Source organism: Arachis hypogaea, chromosome 20, assembly GCF_003086295.3.
Source record: "Arachis hypogaea cultivar Tifrunner chromosome 20, arahy.Tifrunner.gnm2.J5K5, whole genome shotgun sequence".
NCBI classification, from domain to species: Eukaryota; Viridiplantae; Streptophyta; class Magnoliopsida; order Fabales; family Fabaceae; genus Arachis; species Arachis hypogaea.
Window position 1 is genome coordinate 11,305,017 of NC_092055.1, and position 21,496 is coordinate 11,326,512.

General features: G+C 35.9%; 1 protein-coding gene across 1 annotated transcript; it reads right to left on the reverse strand.

Annotated features, from left to right (window-relative positions):
* Positions 1–625: 625 nt before the first annotated feature.
* On the reverse strand, positions 626–3,555 carry LOC112785424 (protein FAR-RED IMPAIRED RESPONSE 1-like). The gene is made up of 5 exons (XM_025828892.1): positions 3,544–3,555; positions 2,330–3,437; positions 1,067–2,070; positions 832–891; positions 626–748 (listed from the first exon to the last, which is right to left on the reverse strand). The coding sequence occupies exons 1-5, from the start codon at positions 3,553–3,555 to the stop codon at positions 626–628; spliced, it is 2,307 nt and encodes a 768-aa protein (XP_025684677.1).
* Positions 3,556–21,496: the final 17,941 nt, after the last annotated feature.

Here is a 21,496-nt window from a genome sequence, read left to right on the forward strand (position 1 = left end):
TTTGCACACCTTATGAAGCACAATTTGCACCCGTCTTAATGAGATTTTGCACACCTTATGAAGCACAATTTGCACCCGTTTTAATGAGATTTTGCACACCTTATGAAGCACAATTTGCACTCGTCTTAAGTGTAATTTGCACACACATGAATGAGACAGTTTGCACACATGATAGTTTAATTTATCATGTAGAAAAAATAGTTTTTATTTTTAGATAACAAATGTTAAAATTAAGTAAAAAAATTAAACTTTCATTTGAAAATAATAACTAAAAAATTAAACTTTTTCATTTGATTTGAAAATAATAATAAGTTTTGCACACCTTATTAAGTAAAAACTCGTTCTTAATATATAATTATTATTATAATTGTAACTGGTACTTGTTTTAATTGGGTAAGTTAGCAAGCTATAAATTTGGTACTAGTTAATATAGTTATATAAACACATTAATTATTATTACTGATAAATGGAATAACAGGAGCAGCAAGGTGCTGTATTGGAGTTTGAAACTAATCAATTTTATTATTTCTTGTCTAAAATAATAATTGTCTCATGAATCATCAGCTAATTGAACTCTTTAATGTATTGCTAAATAAAATTCTTTTGGTTCGACATTATTTTGCTATCAATCGACATTTGAGAATTGGTATGAATGGATTGAGTTCAATAAGGACATGAATTCTCCCATTGATCCTCCCATTGAATCAGATTCAAATCCCTCATTAACATTGTAGTTAGCATCTTGAAGCTGAAACAATTTAAAAGAAAAAACAAATATATTAGATCACATGTATAAAATTCATATGTTTATAAATCACAAAAATCACAAACTATTGGATGAACCTGTTCGTTGAAAGGGAGACTTTGACTATCTCCAATATGTTGATTATCCTTTATATACAATAGAAAAAGCTATCACTCAAGTGTAAGTACTAAGTAATAACAGCATGGCTGTAAAGTACAACTGATTAACCTTTATATATACCTTAAGGAAGTAGTTTCTACATCTAAAGTCTATTTATTGTAAAAAAACAGCATGGGTAACAAAAATAAAATAATATTTTACCTCTTTTTCGGTTATCTCACTTTTCCTCTTCTTTGTCTCGGTCTTCTTTTTTATCATCTTGTCTTTTTCAGATCTTAGCCTATTTGTTGGACGACCCTTAGTGGACACATAAGGAGGGCTTTTAATATCTTGAATGCTTATTATACAGCCTCCTACAAAAATGGACAGTGCATCTTTACCACCATCTTTACCACCATCTTCTAATGTAAGCAAATTATCTAACTCATTGGCATTAGATGATGAGTTAGCAACATGCTTTTGGCACTCCGCCATAGCCATATCAAGATAACGATGTAAGATATCACTTGTTTCCTTTGTTTGGGATGCAAATTGAGCAACACTGATTGAATGGGAGCATAAATCATCAAACATCTCTGTTTTTGGATCCAACAAACTTGGATCATGGCTGCTCTTAATATCACTGTGTCTTCGCTTCACAAGTTTGCTCCAACGGTCCAAAATATAACTTCTTGGAATTTCTCTCACGCGTTCATGCCCTAGGACAACCAAGCTATGACGGCATAATATGCCTCTTGATTCAAACATTTGACACATGCATGTAATATCCTTCGTTTCCGCATTGTAGTTAACTTCATAAACCCTCTCTTTAGAAGTAGATACATCCTCCAAAATAGAATAGACTTTAGATGTAGAAACTACTTTCATAAGGTGCAAAATACAATTTGCTTTCTTTCTAAATTGCTTTTGTACTTCCTTAAACTTTGCATTAGTATATGCACCTTGAAATTGCTTCTCTATTAAGGAATTAGTGGCACAAGGTATTATTGATTTATAGTCTTCAACATCAGCCTCCCTTTCTTGTTGCTCTTTCCATCCAAGGCAATTGTCATATTGTTTGACAAATTGAATCAACAAGCTCTTGTTATTTATAAATTTGTCAAAATATGAATGCATACTCTCACTTCGTTGTGTGGATCTCATACCAGCCCAAAAAAAGTTGTCAAGAAAAATTGGAACCCATCGATGTCTTTCTTCATAGATATCTATGTATCATAGTAAACAAATATACATAAAAAAAAATTGTAAGCAAACTTAACAAAAGTGGATGCAAATGTTGTCATAAACATGTTAATAATGCAATGAAGCTTAAAAAATATTAGAATAAGAAAATTGTACTAGAGGCATATTCAAACACATGTTAGAATTCTAGCAAATAGAATATGATAGCCACTTGATACTTTTTAAATACTAATATGCTAATTCCTATGTGCAAAATATAAAAATTCATGTTTAGAGAAGTACCTGATAGCCACTTGTTATCTTCTAGACCATATTCAATCAGAAAATCTTCCCATTGATTTTGAAAATCATCTTCTGAAATAGACTCCCAAACAATATTATTTAAATCACTTTGTAACTCTTCATATCTCTTGTGTCTTTTGAATTTTTCTGGAATCTTTTTCGTAATGTGCCAAATGCATAACCTATGACGTGTCTCTGGCATCACATTCTCAATTCCAGCTCGTATTCCGAGGCATTGGTCTGTTATAATGCCTTTAGGAGCCTTTCCATGCATACATGTAAGCCAAGCATTAAATAACCAAGTAAACGAGCCTGAATTTTCCTTAGTCAACAAACCACACCCAAGAAGCACCGAGTTACCATGGTGATTAACCCCCACAAAGGAACCAAATGGCATATCGTAACGATTGGTTTTATAAGTAGTATCAAACGAAACTACATCACCGAAGTACTCATATGCTGCTCTACTTCGAGCATCAGCCCAAAATATAGTTTTGAGACGCTTGTTTTGATCAAGTTCAACATCAAAATAAAAATCAGAGTTCATATCTTTCATCCGTGTAAAATACTTCAACATCTCCCTAGCATCCATTTCTTCCGTAACATTGCGTACCTTTCTGCTGAGATAGTTCCTAACATCTTTTTCCATTAAGTTTATCTTAGAAAAACCCCCCGCTTCACCCACCAATACTTGATATGTTTTGTTTGGTCTCACACCTACTTCATCATTCCTCTCAATGACTCGACACATGTGCATAGTCATCTCTCTATTACGTGTCAACAGTTTTGCCATCTCTGGATCACAAGGATGTGAATGATCCAAACACACCTTCGATATAATCCAAAGACCCTCCTTATTCAACCTAATAGAAATCCTTGCGGGGAAATTGTAGTTGGTTCTAGGGTTGGTCTTTTCTATTGGTGAAACTCTAGACTTGCGTTTCCCCTCCCTATTGCAAGTGATCATTTGATTCTTAGGAACCTTATCTTTACCAACTCTTCGGGTAAACCTTATCTTAGTAACAAAACCAATGCGCTTGGCATAATTCTGATAAAATTGATTTGCATCTTCAATGGTTCCAAAACACATGCCAACCTTGGGCACATCCTGTAAAAAAGTTAGCATACATCAGATAGTAAATCAAAATCTGATTAAAGTAGGTGCAAACTATGTTAAGCCATGTGTGCAAAATCTCATTAAAGTGGGTGCAAACTGTCTGATTCATGTGTGCAAAAAATAATTACATTGGATGCAAACTGTGCTGAGTAAAATGTACAAAATCTGATTAAAGTAGGTGCAAAATGTCTGATTCATGTGTGCAAAATTATAAAGATAATCCCCTGTTTAATGTTCATACAATATTAATCTCTTTCCTTCTCTCTCTCTATATATCTCTCCAAATATTTGTTTGTTCATCCCTCTATTGATTGCACTTTTTTACTTTAGTTACTTTTAGACTTTTATGGAACTAACTGTACAAAAGAGAATGCAAAACAGGACCCTACAATAACAGACCGCATTTGAATGCATCACAAACCCAACCAAAACAAAACAACTACATAAAACACAACACTACCTAACCCTTGGAAATTATGTACCTCCAACCCCAAGAAAATCATAGAACATGTTTACTGTTATAGAACAATTACAAATTTGATGCTTCTACTTCTACTTCAAGTTCTTAGCAGCTAAGGTTAGATCAGTTTCATTGAGCATGCATCTTGTCTTATTATCTATTTTCCTTTCAATATTGTGAGGTAATGTTATTTAAGGTATTAACTATTAGTGGTTAGGGCTTTACTACTATGTGCTCTAATAGGGCTTAATTACATGCATTCTTAGGGTAAAGAAGAGGAACGCCTTTGAATAGAGTTTTGGGTGGAGAATTTGCACATATCTAAAAGTTTTACATGGAAATAGCAAAATAAGAAAACCATGACTCCTAGACCCAAATATCTGAAAATTGAAAGTCGAGTTCAAAGTCCAAAAAGCACGTTTCTTATTGCTGATTATTAAGAACAAATAGTGGATATGTATATGAGAAGCATGCAAACAATTCACAGAGTCCTTAGCAAGAATGAAGCTACCTATGGAAATTGACAAATCTGAAAGAAAAGATAAAGATTGTGGTGATGTGATTCAGAATCATGAAAGCAGCAATAATAACAACATCATATCAGAAATTGATGATGTTAGTAATAATAGTAAGAAGAAAAAAGATGGATCAAGAGTGTTTTATGGTAGCAGGGCATTCTTCTAAAACTATTATTCATTACTCAGAAACAACAAACAAGAAACACTAACATTTTTTATATTTTCTGTCTTAGTCATTTCATCAAACAGTTGGTTTGCGTTAATTGTGGATTGTTGCATTATGAAAATCAAAAGCGAATAAGGTATATTTTGGATTCTGTAGATTCAATTTAAACTCTATTATGAAAAAGAAAAACAGCATGCTTTGCGAGCTCAGAAATTCATAATCATAATCATCATTGTGTTCATTGATGCACTATGAAAATCATTACAAAAATCATGAAATTAGAAGAGGGAGAAATTGCTTACTTCAATATTCTGTTCTTCTAACACTAATTCCATCATTGACATGGAGAGAGAGAGTGAAATTCTGAGTTGTTCTACAGCTGAGAAGGAATGAGCGACAAAGAAGAAAATTTTATCCAAGAGTAAAAGGTGAAGCTTCAAGCTTTGTACGAAACTGCGATCGTAGAAGAGCATATCCGGCTTGCGGTGCTCTCCGGCTAGTTCCTTGGAGAGGAGCGTGAGAGAAAGCCATTTGTGATAGCGCGTGAGAGAAACCCGTTTATGATAGCGCGTTACACAGTCCTAGTATAAAAATGCATGTTGGCTGAATGATGGTTACATATTGATATATTTGCTGGTCCCTGAGAGTTTCCCTTAATATAATTAGCTCAATAGAAATTATTCATATATTTATAAGTAGTAAAAGAAAGAGAGAGAAACTATTCATAGAGAATAAAGAAAGAGAAAGATGTTTTTAGTTAGGAGTGTTCATGAATCGGATCGTATCTGCAGATCCGCGGTAAATATCCGCATCCGATCCAAAAAATTGCGGATACGATCCGATCTGCAAATTGATCGGATCGGATCGGATCCGATCCGAACCCTTTGCGGTTCGGATCGCGGATATCTGCTCTACATCCGCGTATCCGATCCGCGGATCCACACAATAATAATTAAAAAATAAATAAATATATATATGTTTGGTATTATATTTACTTATTTGTATGTTTTAGTTAGTAATTATTATTCATATATTGTATTATTTTATTTTTGCTATTTAGAAAGAGTTTGATTAAAAATATTATAGGAATAAATAAGTTTAAAAGTGTGAAAGAAATATTTTTATTGAATTTTTTATATAGAAATATGATTAAAAAGAGAAGGTTTAATTATGCGGATATATCCGATATCCGATCCGATCCAATCCGCACATTTGCGGATCGGGTCGGATCGGATCCGGCACTAAAAAGCGCGGATATCATATCCGATCTGATCCGATCCGCAGACACCCCTATTTTTAGTAATATAAGGAGAGAGAGAGGATTTTATTATTGCTGTGTCAATTGCCTCTGATCAAGCCTCCTATTTATACTTGTAAAAGTTTAACTTTTTTAACGTCATTAATTTCATTCTCTCTTGAGAATGGACATCCACATAAGCTACCTTATCACAACACTCCCCTTGAATGTCCATTTAGGATTATGCCTCATTAAAACTTTACTAAAGAAAAACCCAGTGAAAAAAAACCTTAGTGAAGAAAAAAGAGTACAATATCCTTTAGTGATGGGAACTGCCTCATTAAAAACCTTGTCAAGAAAAATTCAATGGAAAAAAACCTGACCAAGGAAAAAAGAGTACAGTCTCCCCCTCTTGTCGACATTAGATAATGTCTCGAAACCGGCGCATTCTAATCTCATGTACCAATCTTTCAAAGGAGGATTTTGGGAATGACTTTGTAAATAAATCTGCCAGATTATCACTTGAGTGGATCTGTTGGACATCAATTGTCCCTTGATTTTGAAGATCACGAGTGAAGAAGAATTTGGGAGAAATATGCTTTGTTCTATCACCTTTGATGTACCTGTCTTTAAGTTGAGCAATGCATGCTGTATTATCTTCAAACAGGACAGTTGGAGCTATCTTATGATCAATCAGTCCACATGATGACAGAATGTATTGGATCAAACTCCTGAGCCAAAAACACTCGCGACTTGCTTCATGAATCACTAGTATTTCGGCATGATCAGAGGATGTTGCAGCAATTGTCTGTTTCGTGGACCTCCATGATATAGTTGTTCCACCATATGTAAACACATATCCTGTTTGAGATATCCCTTTATGTGGATCAGACAAGTAGTATTTTGCATCTACATAGCCAACTAGTTGTGACTTGGATCCATAGGGATAAAACAATTCCATATCAACCGTCCCATGAAGATATCGAAAGATTTGCTTGATTCCACTCCAATGTCTTCTGGTTGGAGAGGAACTATACCTTACTAGTAAATTCACAGCAAATGATATATCGGGTCGTGTATTATTAGCAAGATACATTAGCGCTTCAATGGCACTAAGATATGGTACTTCAGGACCAATGATATCTTCATTCTCTTCTTTAGGACAGAATTGATCCTTTTCCACATCCAAAGATCTTACGATCATTGGGATACTTAATGGATGTGACTTATCCATATAAAATCTCTTTAAGATCTTTTCTGTGTATGTTGTTTGATGAATAAAGATCCCATTTTTTGTATGCTCGATTTGCAGGCCGAGACAAAATTTAGTCCTTTCAAGATCTTTCATCTCAAACTCTTCTTTTAGAGTTTTTATAATTGTTGGAATCTCTTCAGGAGTCCCAATGATATTTAAATCATCAACGTACACAGCAATTATAATGAATCCAAATGCAGATTTCTTTATGAAAACAAATGGACAGATATCATCATTCTTAAATCCATTTTTGGCCAGATACTCAGTAAGACGATTATACCACATTCGTCCAGATTGCTTCAGACCATATAGAGATCTTTGCAATTTGACTGAGTATAATCCTTGCGAATATTCATTGGATGGTTTAGATATCTTTAGTCCTTCAGGAACTTTCATATAGATATTCCGATCTAATGAGCCATATAAATAAGATGTTACCACATCCATTAAATGCATATGCAGTTTATGATATGCAGATAAACTGACCAAATAACGCAATGTTGTCGCATCCACTACAGGGGAATACGTTTCTTCATAATCTATATCGAGCCTTTATGAAAAACCTTGTGCTACAAGTCGAGCTTTGTAGCGCACAACTTCATTTTTCTCATTTCGTTTTCTCACAAATACCCATCGGTATCCAACAGTTTTTACATCTTCAGGTGTACGGACTACAGGTCTAAAGACTTCACGTTTTGCAAGTGAGTCTAATTCAGCCTTCATGGCTTCTTCCCATTTTGGCCAATCATTTCTTTGTCGACATTCTTCGACTAATCTTGGCTCAAGATCCTTATTTTCATGCATGATATTTAATGCCACATTATATGCAAATATTTCATTGACAATTGTCTTATTTCGGTCCCATTTCTCTCCTGTAAAGACATAATTTATCGAGATCTCGTCATTTTCACAATTTTCAGGTACCTGAACATCTTCTGACGTTAAAACTATATCAGAATTTTGGACAACTGCATGTGTCTTTACTATGTCTTTTTCAACAGGAATAATATTTACCTCTTTTCGCTTTCGAGGAATTTTGTCTTTGGAACCAATAGGCATGTCACGCTTCTGGCGCGTATTTGCTTCGGTGGCAATTTGTCCAACTGGGACATCAATTCAAATTGGGATATTTTCCACTGGTATATAAGATTTGGTTATTCTCTTTGTATCGGAAAATGCATCAGGCAATTCATTTGTTATTCTTTGCAAATGTATAATCTTTTGAACTTCTAGTTCACATTGCTCTGATCGAGGATCTAAATGCATCAAGGATGATGCATTTCAATTAAGTTCCTTTTCAGGAAGCTTATTCTCTCCCCCTAATGATGGAAATTTTGATTCATCAAAATGACAATCCGCAAACCGGGCTTTAAATATATCTTTAGTTTGTATCTCAAGATACCTCACTATAGAGGGAGAATCATATCCAACATATATCCCTAATTTTCTTTGGGGTCCCATTTTGGTGCGATTAGGTGGTGCAATAGGAACATATATTGCACACCCAAATATTCTTAAATGGGAAATATTTGGCTGCTGGCCAAATGCTAATTGCATAGGCGAGAACTGATGGTAACTCGTTGGCCTCAAACGAATAAGTGCTGCGGCTTGTAAAATAGCATGCCCCCAAACCGAGGTTGGGAGATTTGTTCTCATAAGTAAGGGTCTAGCAATTAATTAGAGGCGTTTAATAAGTGATTCTGCTAACCCATTTTGTGTATGAACATGAGCTACTGGATGTTCAACACTTATTCCATTAGCCATACAATAAGCATCAAAGGCTTGGGAAGTAAATTCACCAGCATTATCAAGACGAATTGCTTTGATTGGATTTTCTGGAAATTGTGCTTTTAATCGAATAATTTGAGCCAGTAATCTCGCAAACGCCAGGTTGTGAGAAGACAATAAGCACACATGAGACCATCTGGAAGATGCGTCTATTAGGACCATAAAATATCTAAAAGATCCATATGGTGGATGAATAAGTCCACATATATCGCCTTGAATCCTTTCTAGGAATTCAGGAGACTCAGATCCAATCTTTACTGGTGATGGCCTTAAAATTAACTTTCCTTGAGAACATGTAGCACAACAAAATTCACTAGTTTTAAGAATCTTCTGGTTCTTTAGTGAATATCCATGGGAGTTTTCAATAATTCTTCGCATCATGGTTGTTCCTGGATGACCCAATCGGTCGTGCCAAGTTATGAATTCATTTGGGCTAGTAAACTTTTGGTTTACAGTGGCATGTGATTCAATTGCACTAATCTTGGTATAATATAACCTAGATGAAAGTGAGGGCAACTTTTCTAATATAACCTTTTTATTTGAATCATGAGTTGTGATACATAAGGACTCATGACTTCCCTCATTCATAGTCTCAATATGACATCCATTTCGGCAAATATCTTTAAACTCAACAAGTTTCTTAGAGACTTGGTGGACAATAGTGCATTATTTATTATGAATTTTGTTCCTCCGGAAAACAAAATTATAGCTCTTCCGGAGCCTTCAATCACATTGCCTGAGCCAATAATAGTATTAACATATTCTTCTTTTGGCACAAGATGGGTAAAATATATATCACTTTTGAGAATGGTGTGCGAACTTGCACTATCCGCAAGGCATACATCTTCATTACATATCCTTGTCATTTTTTTCAAAGATAAATAATAATGAGATAAGTAGTATGCACAGTTAAATTGAATGCTTAATCAGAATTATTTTTCTAAGAAACACTGTACATAAAAATAATGTCATATACTTAAAATTTTATTTTAAAACTTGACACATTTAATGATTTCAAAATTCATAAACATTAATATTTCATTATTTATATGCATCATATTTAAAACTTAAATACATATAAAATAAAACTTAACAATAAGTTCTTTACATTATTTATTTACATGGATACTTAACAATCCCACATATTAAACTATTCCATCATTAATCAAATGACCAATATTTCCTTCAGGATCCTCAAAGAAATCTGAAACATCATAATGAGTGGTGGAATTTTTAGCATCATTTGAAACAAAATTTATTTTATTTCCTTTGTCATTCTTTTTCAAAGATGCTTGGTAAAGATCGACTAGGTGCCTTGGGGTACGACAGGTACGTGATCAATGGCCCTTTCCACCACAACGGAAACACTTATTCTCTGTTGATTTATTTTGCCCAATATTTCTTTCTTTATCCCACTTCTGGTGAGATCCTCTCTTTTGAATATAATTCCTTTTCCTTCCATAATTTTTCTTGTTATTAAAACCTTGCCATTTACCTATTCTGGGGTAATGATTTGCCGCATTTACTTCAGGAAATGGGGCAGTGCTAGCTGGGCACACTTCATGATTTCTTAAGAGCAACTCATTGTTGCGTTCAGCAACAAGAAGGATAGAAATTAGCTCAGAATATTTTTTAAATCCTTTTTTCTCGATACTGCTGCTGCAGGAGCACATTCGAGGCATGAAATGTTGAGAAAGTTTTCTCCAACATATCATTATCAGATACTTTTTTCCCACATAATTTCATTCGTGAGGTGATTCAAAATATTGCCGAATTATATTCATTTATGGATTTAAAATCCTGTAGTCACAAGTGCGTCCACTCATATCGGGATTGAGGAAGTATCACCGTCTTTTGATGATTATACCTTTCTTCAAGGTCTTTCCAAAGATCTGCAGGATCTTTTAATGTGAGATATTCATTTTTCAATCATTCATCAAGATGACGACGAATAAAAATCATGGCTTTGGCTTTATCCTTCTGGGATGCATTATTTTCAGCCTTAATGGTATCTCCAAAATCCATTGAATCAAGATGAATTTCAGCATCTAGTATCCATGATAAATAGTTGTTTCCAAATATATCAAGAGCATTGAATTTAAGATGAGAAAGATTCGACATAATGAAAATTTGTTACCTGAGTCTTCCTAAAAATTTGATGAGAGTCTCGTGCTGATAACGTGTTGTAAAATAAAAGATATACTAAATATAAAATAAAGATGTGTAAATAGAATACTCTAATATTAATATAATTAGCTCAATAGAAATTATTCATATATTTATAAGTAGTAAAAGAGAGAGAGAGAGAGAGAGAGAGAGAGAGAGAGAGAGAAACTATTCATAGAGAATAAAGAGAGAGAGAGAAAGATGTTTTTAGAAATATAAGGAGAGAGAGAGGATTTTATTATTACTGTGTCAATTGCCTCTGATCAAGCCTCCTATTTATACTTGTAAAAGTTTAACTTTTTCAACGTCATTAATTTTATTCTCTCTTGAAAATGGGCATCCACATAAGCTACCTTATCACAACAGTTTTGTTTTTTTAGTTCTAATTAAGTTTTTTTTTGCGTCAATATTTGATGAGTCAACATTTACATTTTTTTTCAAAGTTAGGACTTGGACTCGAACTTGCCACCTCGAGGGATTAAAATGGTGATTTTTCTGCGAGTAAAGTACCATTTCTACCCATGTAAGTTGAAAACGCTGACAAATCTACCCGTGAGAGAAAGAAACTACCAAATATAACCATCAATCATGACATCCATGGGACGAAACTAACCAAGCCTTATTTCGGCGTTGACTCCATTAGTAACACTACCTACGTGGCACTTCACGGCGTGACAAGGCTTCATACGTGGAAATTATAATTACAATTATCTAAAAATATAATTGGATTTCAAAAATTTTTTTAAAAAAAAGGAAAATTAGAATTGAACAGTTAGAAAAGGTATTCCTGTTCGCGCGTTTAACAGAATAGAGGGTAGAGCCCTAAGAATAAACTGTTCATATTCTCCACTCATAGAAAACCTCCCGTGCCGACGATAATTTCCGTGTTGAAGAGAGAGTACTTGTTGGTGTGGATCGTGTCAACTGTTGGAGTTGTGTGGTGTCATCCATAGGTAAGTAGTAACCTTTGACCTCTCTGTCATGGTTTTCTGGATGTTCGATGCATGGTTATGGATATGAGGTTTTTATTAGGGTGTCTTTGTAGTGGCTATGTTGTGGTTGTGAATTGGTTTTGTTTTCTGTATATGTGTGTTTGCAGATGGTAACTATCCACATTACGTTAGTCATTAGTCACAGAGAAAAATTTGAAAAGGGTGATGATGGCAAACTAGCATATGTTAGGGTGAGAAAACAGAGATTGAACGAGTGAATGTGGATACCCTTAATAAGTTCTTCATGAATGACTTAGTAAAGGATATAGGGTACACTGATGTGAGCGAGCTTTACTGGCTTGAACCTGGGAAGGAGTTGGATGGTGGGTTGAAGTTACATAGACTAGACATGGATGTGGTGACTATGTACGAAGCAGCCATTGCTAATGGGAGGAGAGTTTAGGTGTTCACTAAGCATCCAGTTAACCTTCCTGATTTCGTAGAATAAAACAATGAACCTAAACCAAAGCTTGAGATATTAACTGTTAATAGGACCTCAGTCAAGCACAGAACCAAATAGTGTGTTAGGAGACCCCCAACCCCAAAGAAGAATGGAAAGAGACTAGTGAAATTGAGTGAGACCGTAGGAGGTGTGCCTGGACCGGATCCTCAAACAGAGGATGATGTGCTGGACAAAGACGTCCATCTTACCACGAGAAACACACGACAACCAGATATAAGCAGTGGTCAACCAAATATACCCACACATTCACCAAAGGTAACCTTCGAAGAGGCACCAAGGATCATTCAGCTCCCAAATGCACCCACCGAACCCAATTTACCTCCATATCAACCGCTGGAGAAGACTCCTCCACACCCTGAACGGCCAAATGTGTCAGTTGCAAGTGAAGAAACTGCACACCAAATTCCAGTTTCTACAGAGTTAGTGGCTCCCACTGTTGATAAAGGGCCTGCAGAATCTGTTGAGGTTTTCACACAGTACATCCCACAGCCTTGCAACGAACCAGAGTTTCAGGAGCAGAGCATTCAAAATGATAAGGAACATCCGGTGAAGACCCTCAACCCAACAGTTCATAGCCCAAACCAGATATAAATCCATATGTGGGTGGTGGTAGTCAAAAGAAGAGGAAGAGACAATCAACAGTCAGGCCTCCTCCTTCAGGGCAAACCTTCATACCTAACCAGGATCCAAACAAGCATCCTTCATTTTTTATACCTGTGGAGGGTGAAGATATGACGGAGGCAAGTGCAGGGATGCATTGTTATGAGTCGGAAGAGCTGGATTCTGTTGCAAGTGATGATGAAGACAGTCAGCAGGTAGCATTTCCTCAAGCGAATCTAGATGCTCCAGTAAGGAAAGTAAGGTTGGAGCTTGGCATGGAGTTTGAAAATCTGGACCATTTCAAGAAGGCAGTTAGGAAGTTCAACATCAACATAGGGCGAAGCATATTCTTTCCAAGAGTGGATTCAACTAGGTGCAAGGCCATATGTTATGACGAGAATTGTCCATGGCAGATATACTGTGCAAAATGGTCGTTTCCATTAAGCTTTCAGGTGAAGACATTTGTGAATGAACATACCTGCAGCAGAGTTAATAAGAACAAATCTGCAGATGGTAAATGGGTTGTAGAGGAGCTTGCAAACAAGATCCGTGATCATCCAGACATGACTCAAAGGCAGGCACAAGATTTTTTCAAGAAGGAGTATGACGTGATTGTGAACGAGAGGAAGATATACAGGGCTATGGTGAAGGCAAAAGAACTAATAGAAGGGTCAGAAATAGCTCAGTATGCAGTTCTTAGGGACTATGCTAATGAAATTATGAGGACCAACCCTGGCTCCACTGTGAGGATTAGTACTGATTATGTTGAAGGGACTGGGCATAAATTCAAAAGGATATATATATGCTAGGAAGGGTGTAAAAAGGGTTTTTCAGTTGGCTGCTGATAAACCCCCTTTGTAGGGTTTATCTTGTGCTTAATTTAGGAGATTTTATGACCTTTTACCCACATTTATTCAAAGAAATAGCATGGTTTCATGATTGTCTCCCAATTTGTGCTTAAGTGTGAAAACATGCTTTCTAGGTCCTTAATTAGCTAAATTCAATTCACCTTTGATTCCACTAGATGCCTTAAATTGTTTGTTAAGTGATTTCAGATTTAGGAGGTAAAGATTGGATCAAGGGAATGAAGGAAAAGCATGTAGAAATGGAGGACTTATGAAGAAATGAAGGAATCGCAAAAGCTGTCAAGCCGACCTCTTCGCACTTAATCGACCATAAATTGAGCTACAGAGGTCCAAATGATGCGGTTCTAGTTGCGTTGGAAAGCTAACATCCAGGGCTTTGAAATGATATAAGATTTTCCATAGTTTCACCGCGCATAGGGGCGCGTACGTGCATGGTACGCGTACGCACCGATGGTGGCACATGGTTCACTTAATGCAACTCGTGACTAGCGATTTTAGAAGCCTTGTGGGACCAATCCAACTCATTTCTAATGCTATTTAAGCCATGGATTGAAGGTGAATCAACATACTCTTTAATACTTTGGATCATTAGTTATAGTTTAAGTTTTAGGAGTAGTTATAGTTAGTTTTCTAGAGAGAGAAGCTCTCACTTCTCTCTAGAATTAGGATTAGGTTTTAAATCTAGATCTAGTTCTCCTTCTCTCTTCTAATTTTCCTTTTCTTCCCTAATTGTTCTCTTGTACTTATAGAATTCTTCTTCTCTTGTAATTTCTTTGTATTGTTAGTTGTAGTTTATGAACTTTCTTTTGTAGATCTACATTTCTTCTTCAATGCAATTAGTAAGTTCTTTGTTGTTTCATAATTGTCTTCCTCTTCTATTGTTGATCTCTTGCTATTCTAGTTAGATCCCTCTTTAATTCTTGTAATTCATGTTGTTTACTTTTATTGCCTTATCTGTGTTTGTTAAAATGCTTCTTTTAGTTATGAGTTTACTTTTCTATTGTTTTGCCTTTCTATTGTTAATCTCTTACTTTTGTAGTTGTAGATTCCTTTAATTCTTGCAATTTTACTATGCTTTTCTTTTGTGCCTTCCAAGTATTTGATGAAATGCTTGGTTGGATTTTAGAGTAGATTTTAGTGCTCTTGGCTTGGGAAGGTAACTTAGGAACTCTTGAGTTACTGATGTCCAAGTGATTGATGATTGGGAGCCATTAACTCTAGATCTCAATAATTGATTTGGTGTAGAACTAAGACTTATGGACTTGAATTGACATAGCTCATTTGACTTTCCTTTATTAGTTAGAGGATAACTTAATGGGGTTGATCCTTGCCAATTCTCATGTTGTGGTTAGTGATTAGGATAGAGATCCTTGACCACTAAACCTTGCCAAGGCCTTTTTGTTATTTGAATTTCATTTCCATTTAATTTTTATGTTTCTTATACAAAAACCCCAAAATACCTCATAACCAATAACAAGACACTTCATTGTAATTTCTAGGGAGAACGACCCGAGGTTCAATACTTCAGTTTATAGATTTTAGGGGTTTGTTACTTGTGACAAACAAATTTTTGTATGAAAGGACTATTGTTGGTTTAGAAACTATATTGCAACGAGATTTCATTTGTGAAATTCTAAACCACACAAAAGTCTTGATCATCAAAATGGCGCCGTTGCCGGAAAAGTTGCAATAGTGTTGTGTTATTAGTTGTTGTATATATGTGAGTATTGTGAATAGCTCTCTTTTTGGATTGTTTGTTAGTTTTTGTTAGTTTTATGACTCTATTAGTTTTGTTTTTTTATTTATCACTATGAATTCTCGTCCTTGTGGTTTTGGATATGGTTATGACTATGTTGTAGGTGATGAAAATTTGAATGATGGCTCACATTATGGGAGAGATGAATTCTTGAGAAGGGAGCCACATACATATGAGCAATCATCATGACAACCTCCTCAACCAAGCTACTATGATGGTAATCCCTCTTATAATGCATATCATTCCAATGGATATGATGGTTCTTATCATGATTATGCCACTCAACCACCATCATTTCATGCACCATACTCTCAACATAGTCCTCAAACACCATCATTCCAACCACCATATGTTCAATCCACATCCTATTTCCATCAATTGCCTCCACACAATCCTAATTCATATTCCCCCTATGCATATCCTTGTGATAATTGTGAACAAGCAACCATATAATCACCACCACTCCAACATCTTTACCCTTCAAACCAAGTTTTCATGGATGATACACTTGGTATCATTTCTCAAGAGTAAGAAGAGCTCCAAACCGCACTTACTAGTTTCACCTCTACCCTCCAAGAACTTATGTTCCGTATACTTCCACCTTCTACCAATAACCAAAACACCTTCCAACCTCCAAGCTTTGGTGAGCCTCCTTTCCAACCACATGATGATTTCTCCTTTCTATTACAACCCTCCATGGAAGAATATCCATGTCCATAAATTCAAGAGTAATATGATCCTACTTATGTTAGTAAAGAGGAACAAGAGTAAAAGGATCATCTCAAGGAAGCAATGGATTGGCTTCAAGCAACTATCCGTCAAAAGTTGGACTCGTGGGATTCATGCCACAAGCAAAATATGTCCACGGATGATTGTGGAAAAGCAACCAAAGAGGGAAGTATGAGGGAGATTTTAAAGCCTCAAGTTGAGAACAAGGAAATGGAGTGTGTTTTGCAACAAGTGGAAGAGATGGAGATTGTTAAAGAAGAAGAAGTGGAAGAAGACCTAGGGGAGGTTAAACAAGAAGGACGTTCCATCATTGAAGACAACTCTATATCAAGTGACAATGGTGATCTTGTTGAAGCTTCTTCCATGGGATGTGAAACTGATGTTGAGGAGGCATTTGCACAACCTCCAATGCATGTTTTGATCAATGAAGAAGAGTTGGAAGAAGTTAGCAAACAAGAAGAATTTGAAGAAAGTTGTCAAAAGATAGAAATCATCAAGGAGGAGCCAAAGGAAGTGGAGCCTACAATGTCAAGACCATTGGATATCTTCCTTGCTAAGTCACCATCCAAATTACAAATTGAGTGGGTAATCATCTCATCCTTTAATTTTCTTGGCCCATATCAATATGCATTCTTAGAAACGGATGGTGAACTTAGAACTATTTGTGGGTTAGAAAGTAGAAAAGAGTTGGATGTTGGTTGGCAACAAGAATCAAGGTACATAGTGGGTGGAAACTCAAATCTTAGGATTCAAAGGTGGAGTGGTACTCAAGTCAATGGAATTAAGATGATGAGTAGGAGTTCAAAAGAGAATTCAATAAGTTTGTCACCCTATTGGAAGCATGAAGATAAAGAAAAAGGGGGGTTGACAAGCAAAGTATGGGATCCCGGTGGTCATTGGAGATGCAAAAAATGGTGGGGATTCAAGGATGAATTCAAGCATAAGCCACCATAGCAAGGACCCCATCAAATGTCCAACTTAAGACTTAAACTAAAAGTGCTAGGTGGGAGACACCCCACCATGGTAAATTCTTTCCACCCTCTTGCACTTTTGATTAATAAGTGAATTGAGTTACCATTGTAGGTAGTTCTCTTTCCATACACTTGGTTCAATAAATTGGTTGAAGGTTGCTTGTGGAGCAAGCTTCTTTTTCTTGTATTTGAAAAGTTTCAAAAAGCCAAAAAGATTTTTTGTATTTTCACAATTTTGATTCGTTGTGAGTTGCAGGTAGTGTTAGGAGGATTTTGAGCTATTTTTGCTATTTCTGAAAAAAAAAAAAAGAGGCCAGGGACGCGAGCGCACGCTGTGCGCGCCCGTGCCCATAGCGCGGATACAGACTCATACTCTTTCCAGAGAGTTGGGCCACTCTCGCGCCAACACTGGGCCAATGGCACAACCGTTTGCACGCGTGCGCGCACTGCGCGCCTACGCGCCGATACACATATTTTTGCAATGCGCGCGCCCGCGCACATGCCGCGCGCGCCAATCCGCTGAAGCAGTTTCCAGGCCAACGACTCGAGAGTTGTGCCAGCTTTGGGCTAGCACTAAGCCTTTGGCCCAACTCACACCATGCAGACGCGCACTGTACGCGTCCGCGTCCATACCTCCACAACTCATCTACGCGTAGGCACACCTGGCGCGTACGCGCCCTTCGGCCAAACTGCGCATCGGCGCATAAGCGTGCATGACGCGTCCGTGCCGGTAAAAAAAAGAGATTTTTTTTTCTCATCTTCCATTTTCTTTTGTTTATTGCATTTGCATACTTCTATTCTTTACATTTCAATTTTGATTTTATAGCATGTTTTCATTTTTTTTAAGTTTCTCATTTTAATAATGATGTTGAATTCTTATACTCAATTGTTGAGAAATTCTTGCATTGTTTTGGTGCTTCGTGACTTGTTTAACATTAATGGTCATATTTGTTCCACACACAAGATTAGTGCTTTAGTCCCTCCTCATTCATTACTCTTTGTTTTTGTACTTCATTATCATTGAGTTTGGATGGGACCTAATGCTTTCATGCTTATCACTAATCTTGTTTGTGTCACTTCTTATTTGATCTTGATGTTCAATATTCTATTCATGTTTTGACTTTACTCTTGCATCAAGCTTAATGATATGCCTTAGCTTACATTGTTTTCTCACTTACATGTGTAGCTAACATGTAGTGAGAACCCTACTTTTATTTGGCATTAGCCCCCACCTATGTTCTATTTGCTTTGATATCTTCGATATAGGCTTGATTTTCCTTCTTTTTCTCCCCTTTTAGGTTGGCCACCAAAAGAAGGAAAAAGGAAAGTTTCTACATGGGGCAACAAACAAGTCATCCGCACAATCTTTTGACGGAACTCATTAGTTGTAACAACCCATCTCCCTTACTCATCTTTGAGTGCACCGAGGACGGTGCAAACTTTTAAGTGTGGGGAGGTCGTCCGACCGATCGGCGATTTTGGGTGACAAATTTCTAATTCCAACACTTTTGCATTTCATTTTAGGTTTTTCGAATTTTTGTTGCATTTTCTTAATTTTGCATATATATATACATAATAAGTTTAGTCAAAATAATGAGGTTCTTCAAGATTTCTATCTGTAGGGCACCAATTGATTTGAGTGAAAACTTTTCATAGGACTTTCTTGAATTATATATATATTGTGGATCATGTTTTTGAGCTAAGAACACAAGCTTGTGAGATTTGAGCCTAATGGTGTGGTTACATCTTATAACCACTTATTTTCCTTCTTGTGTGCATTATTCTCTTCCTATGATTGTGATCTTTGATTTGTTTGATTCTTTATGTCCATTATTTTGTGTATTCATGCATTTATATGATTGAGGCCATCATTTCATTTAGCTCACTTACCCAAATAGCCTTACCTTTTATCTTCCATTGTTAGCCAATTTGAGCCTACGATTAACCCACTTGTTCTTAATTTAGCACATTACAAGCCTTAAAGCGAAAAACAATAAATGTCCTTATTTGGATCTTTGATTAGCTTAGGCTAGAGTGTGTGTATCATTCAAGTGTGGGAATCTTAGGACATTGGGAGAATAAAATGGTAGTTTTGTATTTTTATTAAAATTATTGGGAATTGGGTATATGCTCATGTATTGATAAAATGTATAGACCTTATGCATTGATATTCTTGTATATAGTTTGAAAGAAAAGAAAAAAAATGAGAAAAACAAAAGAAAAAGGAAAAGAAACAAAAAAGAAATAAAAGAAAAAGAAGAAAAAAATATAAAAAGAAAGAAATAGAAAAAGAAAGGAAAAGAGAAAGAAAGAAATAAAAAGGAAACAAAAATGCCCCAAAGTAAAGTCAATAAGAATCAATGCATATGTGTTGTGATCAAGAAAAGTAAATGCATGAGTATGTTGAAAAAAAAGTGAGAAAAATGGGTAGTTAGGTTAGTTTTGAAGTTGTATAGGATGTCATAGGTTAGGTGGGAAGTCTAAGCTTATCAAAGATTCAAATTTCAAGCTCACTTGACCATATATGCATCTTACTTTGACCCTAGCCCCATTACAACCAATGAAAAGACCTCATGATACTTGTATGTATGCATGAAATAAATGTCAATTGTTAGAAGAAAAACAAATCTTGAAAAGCATGATTAGGGGAGAATTGAGTGAATCAACCCTAAACACTTGAGCGAATAGAGTGCAAACACTACCGGTGAGGGTTCGATTGCTCAATTACATGTTTTCCACCTATGATCATCACTCCTCATGCAAGTTTGTAAAAATATTTAATAGCTCAATTCAATTGTGGTTTGGCATGGTTGTTAATACCCTTAGCCCTTGTGCATATATGTATTCTTAAGAATTGATTTATTTTGACCAAGCAATTGCATTCATGTAGATAGTTGCATATAGATAGTTTGCATTTAGATTAGTTTACATTGAATAAATGTTGATACCCTTTGTTCTTTCTTGGTTTAAGCATGAGGACATGCTTGGTTTAAGTGTGGGGAGGTTGATAAACCCCCTTTGTAAGGTTTATCTTGTGCTTAATTTAGGAGATTTTATGACCTTTTACCCATATTTATTCAAAGAAATAGCATGGTTTCATGATTGTCTCCCAATTTGTACTTAAGTGTGAAAACATGCTTTCTAGGTCCTTAATTAGCTAAAGTCAATTCACCTTTGATTCCACTAGATGCCTTGAACTGTTTGTTAAGTGATTTCAGATTTAGGAGGCAAAGATTGGATCAAGGGAATGAAGAAAAAGCATGTAGAAATGGAGGACTCATGAAGAAATGAAGGAATCGCAAAAGCTGTCAAGCCGACCTCTTCGCACTTAATCGACCATAACTTGAGCTAGAGAGCTCCAACTGATGCGGTTCCAGTTGCATTGGAAAGCTAACATCCGGGGCTTCGAAATGATATAATATTTGTCATAGTTGCAACGCGCATAGGGGCGCGCACGTGCACGGTTCACGTACGCGTCGATGGTGGCACATGGTTCACTTAATGCAACTCGTGGCCAGCGATTTTAGAAGCCTTGTGGGCCCAATCCAACTCATTTCTGATGCTATTTAAGACAAGGGTTGAAGGGAAATCAATATACTCTTTAATACTTTGGATCATTAGTCATAGTTTAAGTTTTAGGAGTAGTTATAGTTAGTTTTCTAGAGAGAGAAGCACCCACTTCTCTCTAGAATTAGGATTAGGTTTTAGATCTAGATCTAGTTCTCCTTCTCTCTTCTAATTTTCCTTTTCTTCCCTAATTATTCTCTTGTAGTTATAGAATTCTTCTTCTCTTGTAATTTCTTTGTATTGTTAGTTGTAGTTTATGAACTTTCTTTTGTAGATCTACATTTCTTCTTCAATACAATTGGTAAGTTCTTTGTTGTTTCATAATTGTCTTCCTCTTCTATTGTTGATCTCTTGCTATTCTAGTTAGATCCCTCTTTAATTCTTGCAATTCATGTTGTTTACTTTTATTGCCTTCTCTGTGTTTGTTAAAATGCTTCTTTTAGTTAGGAGTTTACTTTTCTATTGTTTTGTCTTTCTATTGTTAATCTCTTACTTTTGTAGTTGTAGATTTCTTTA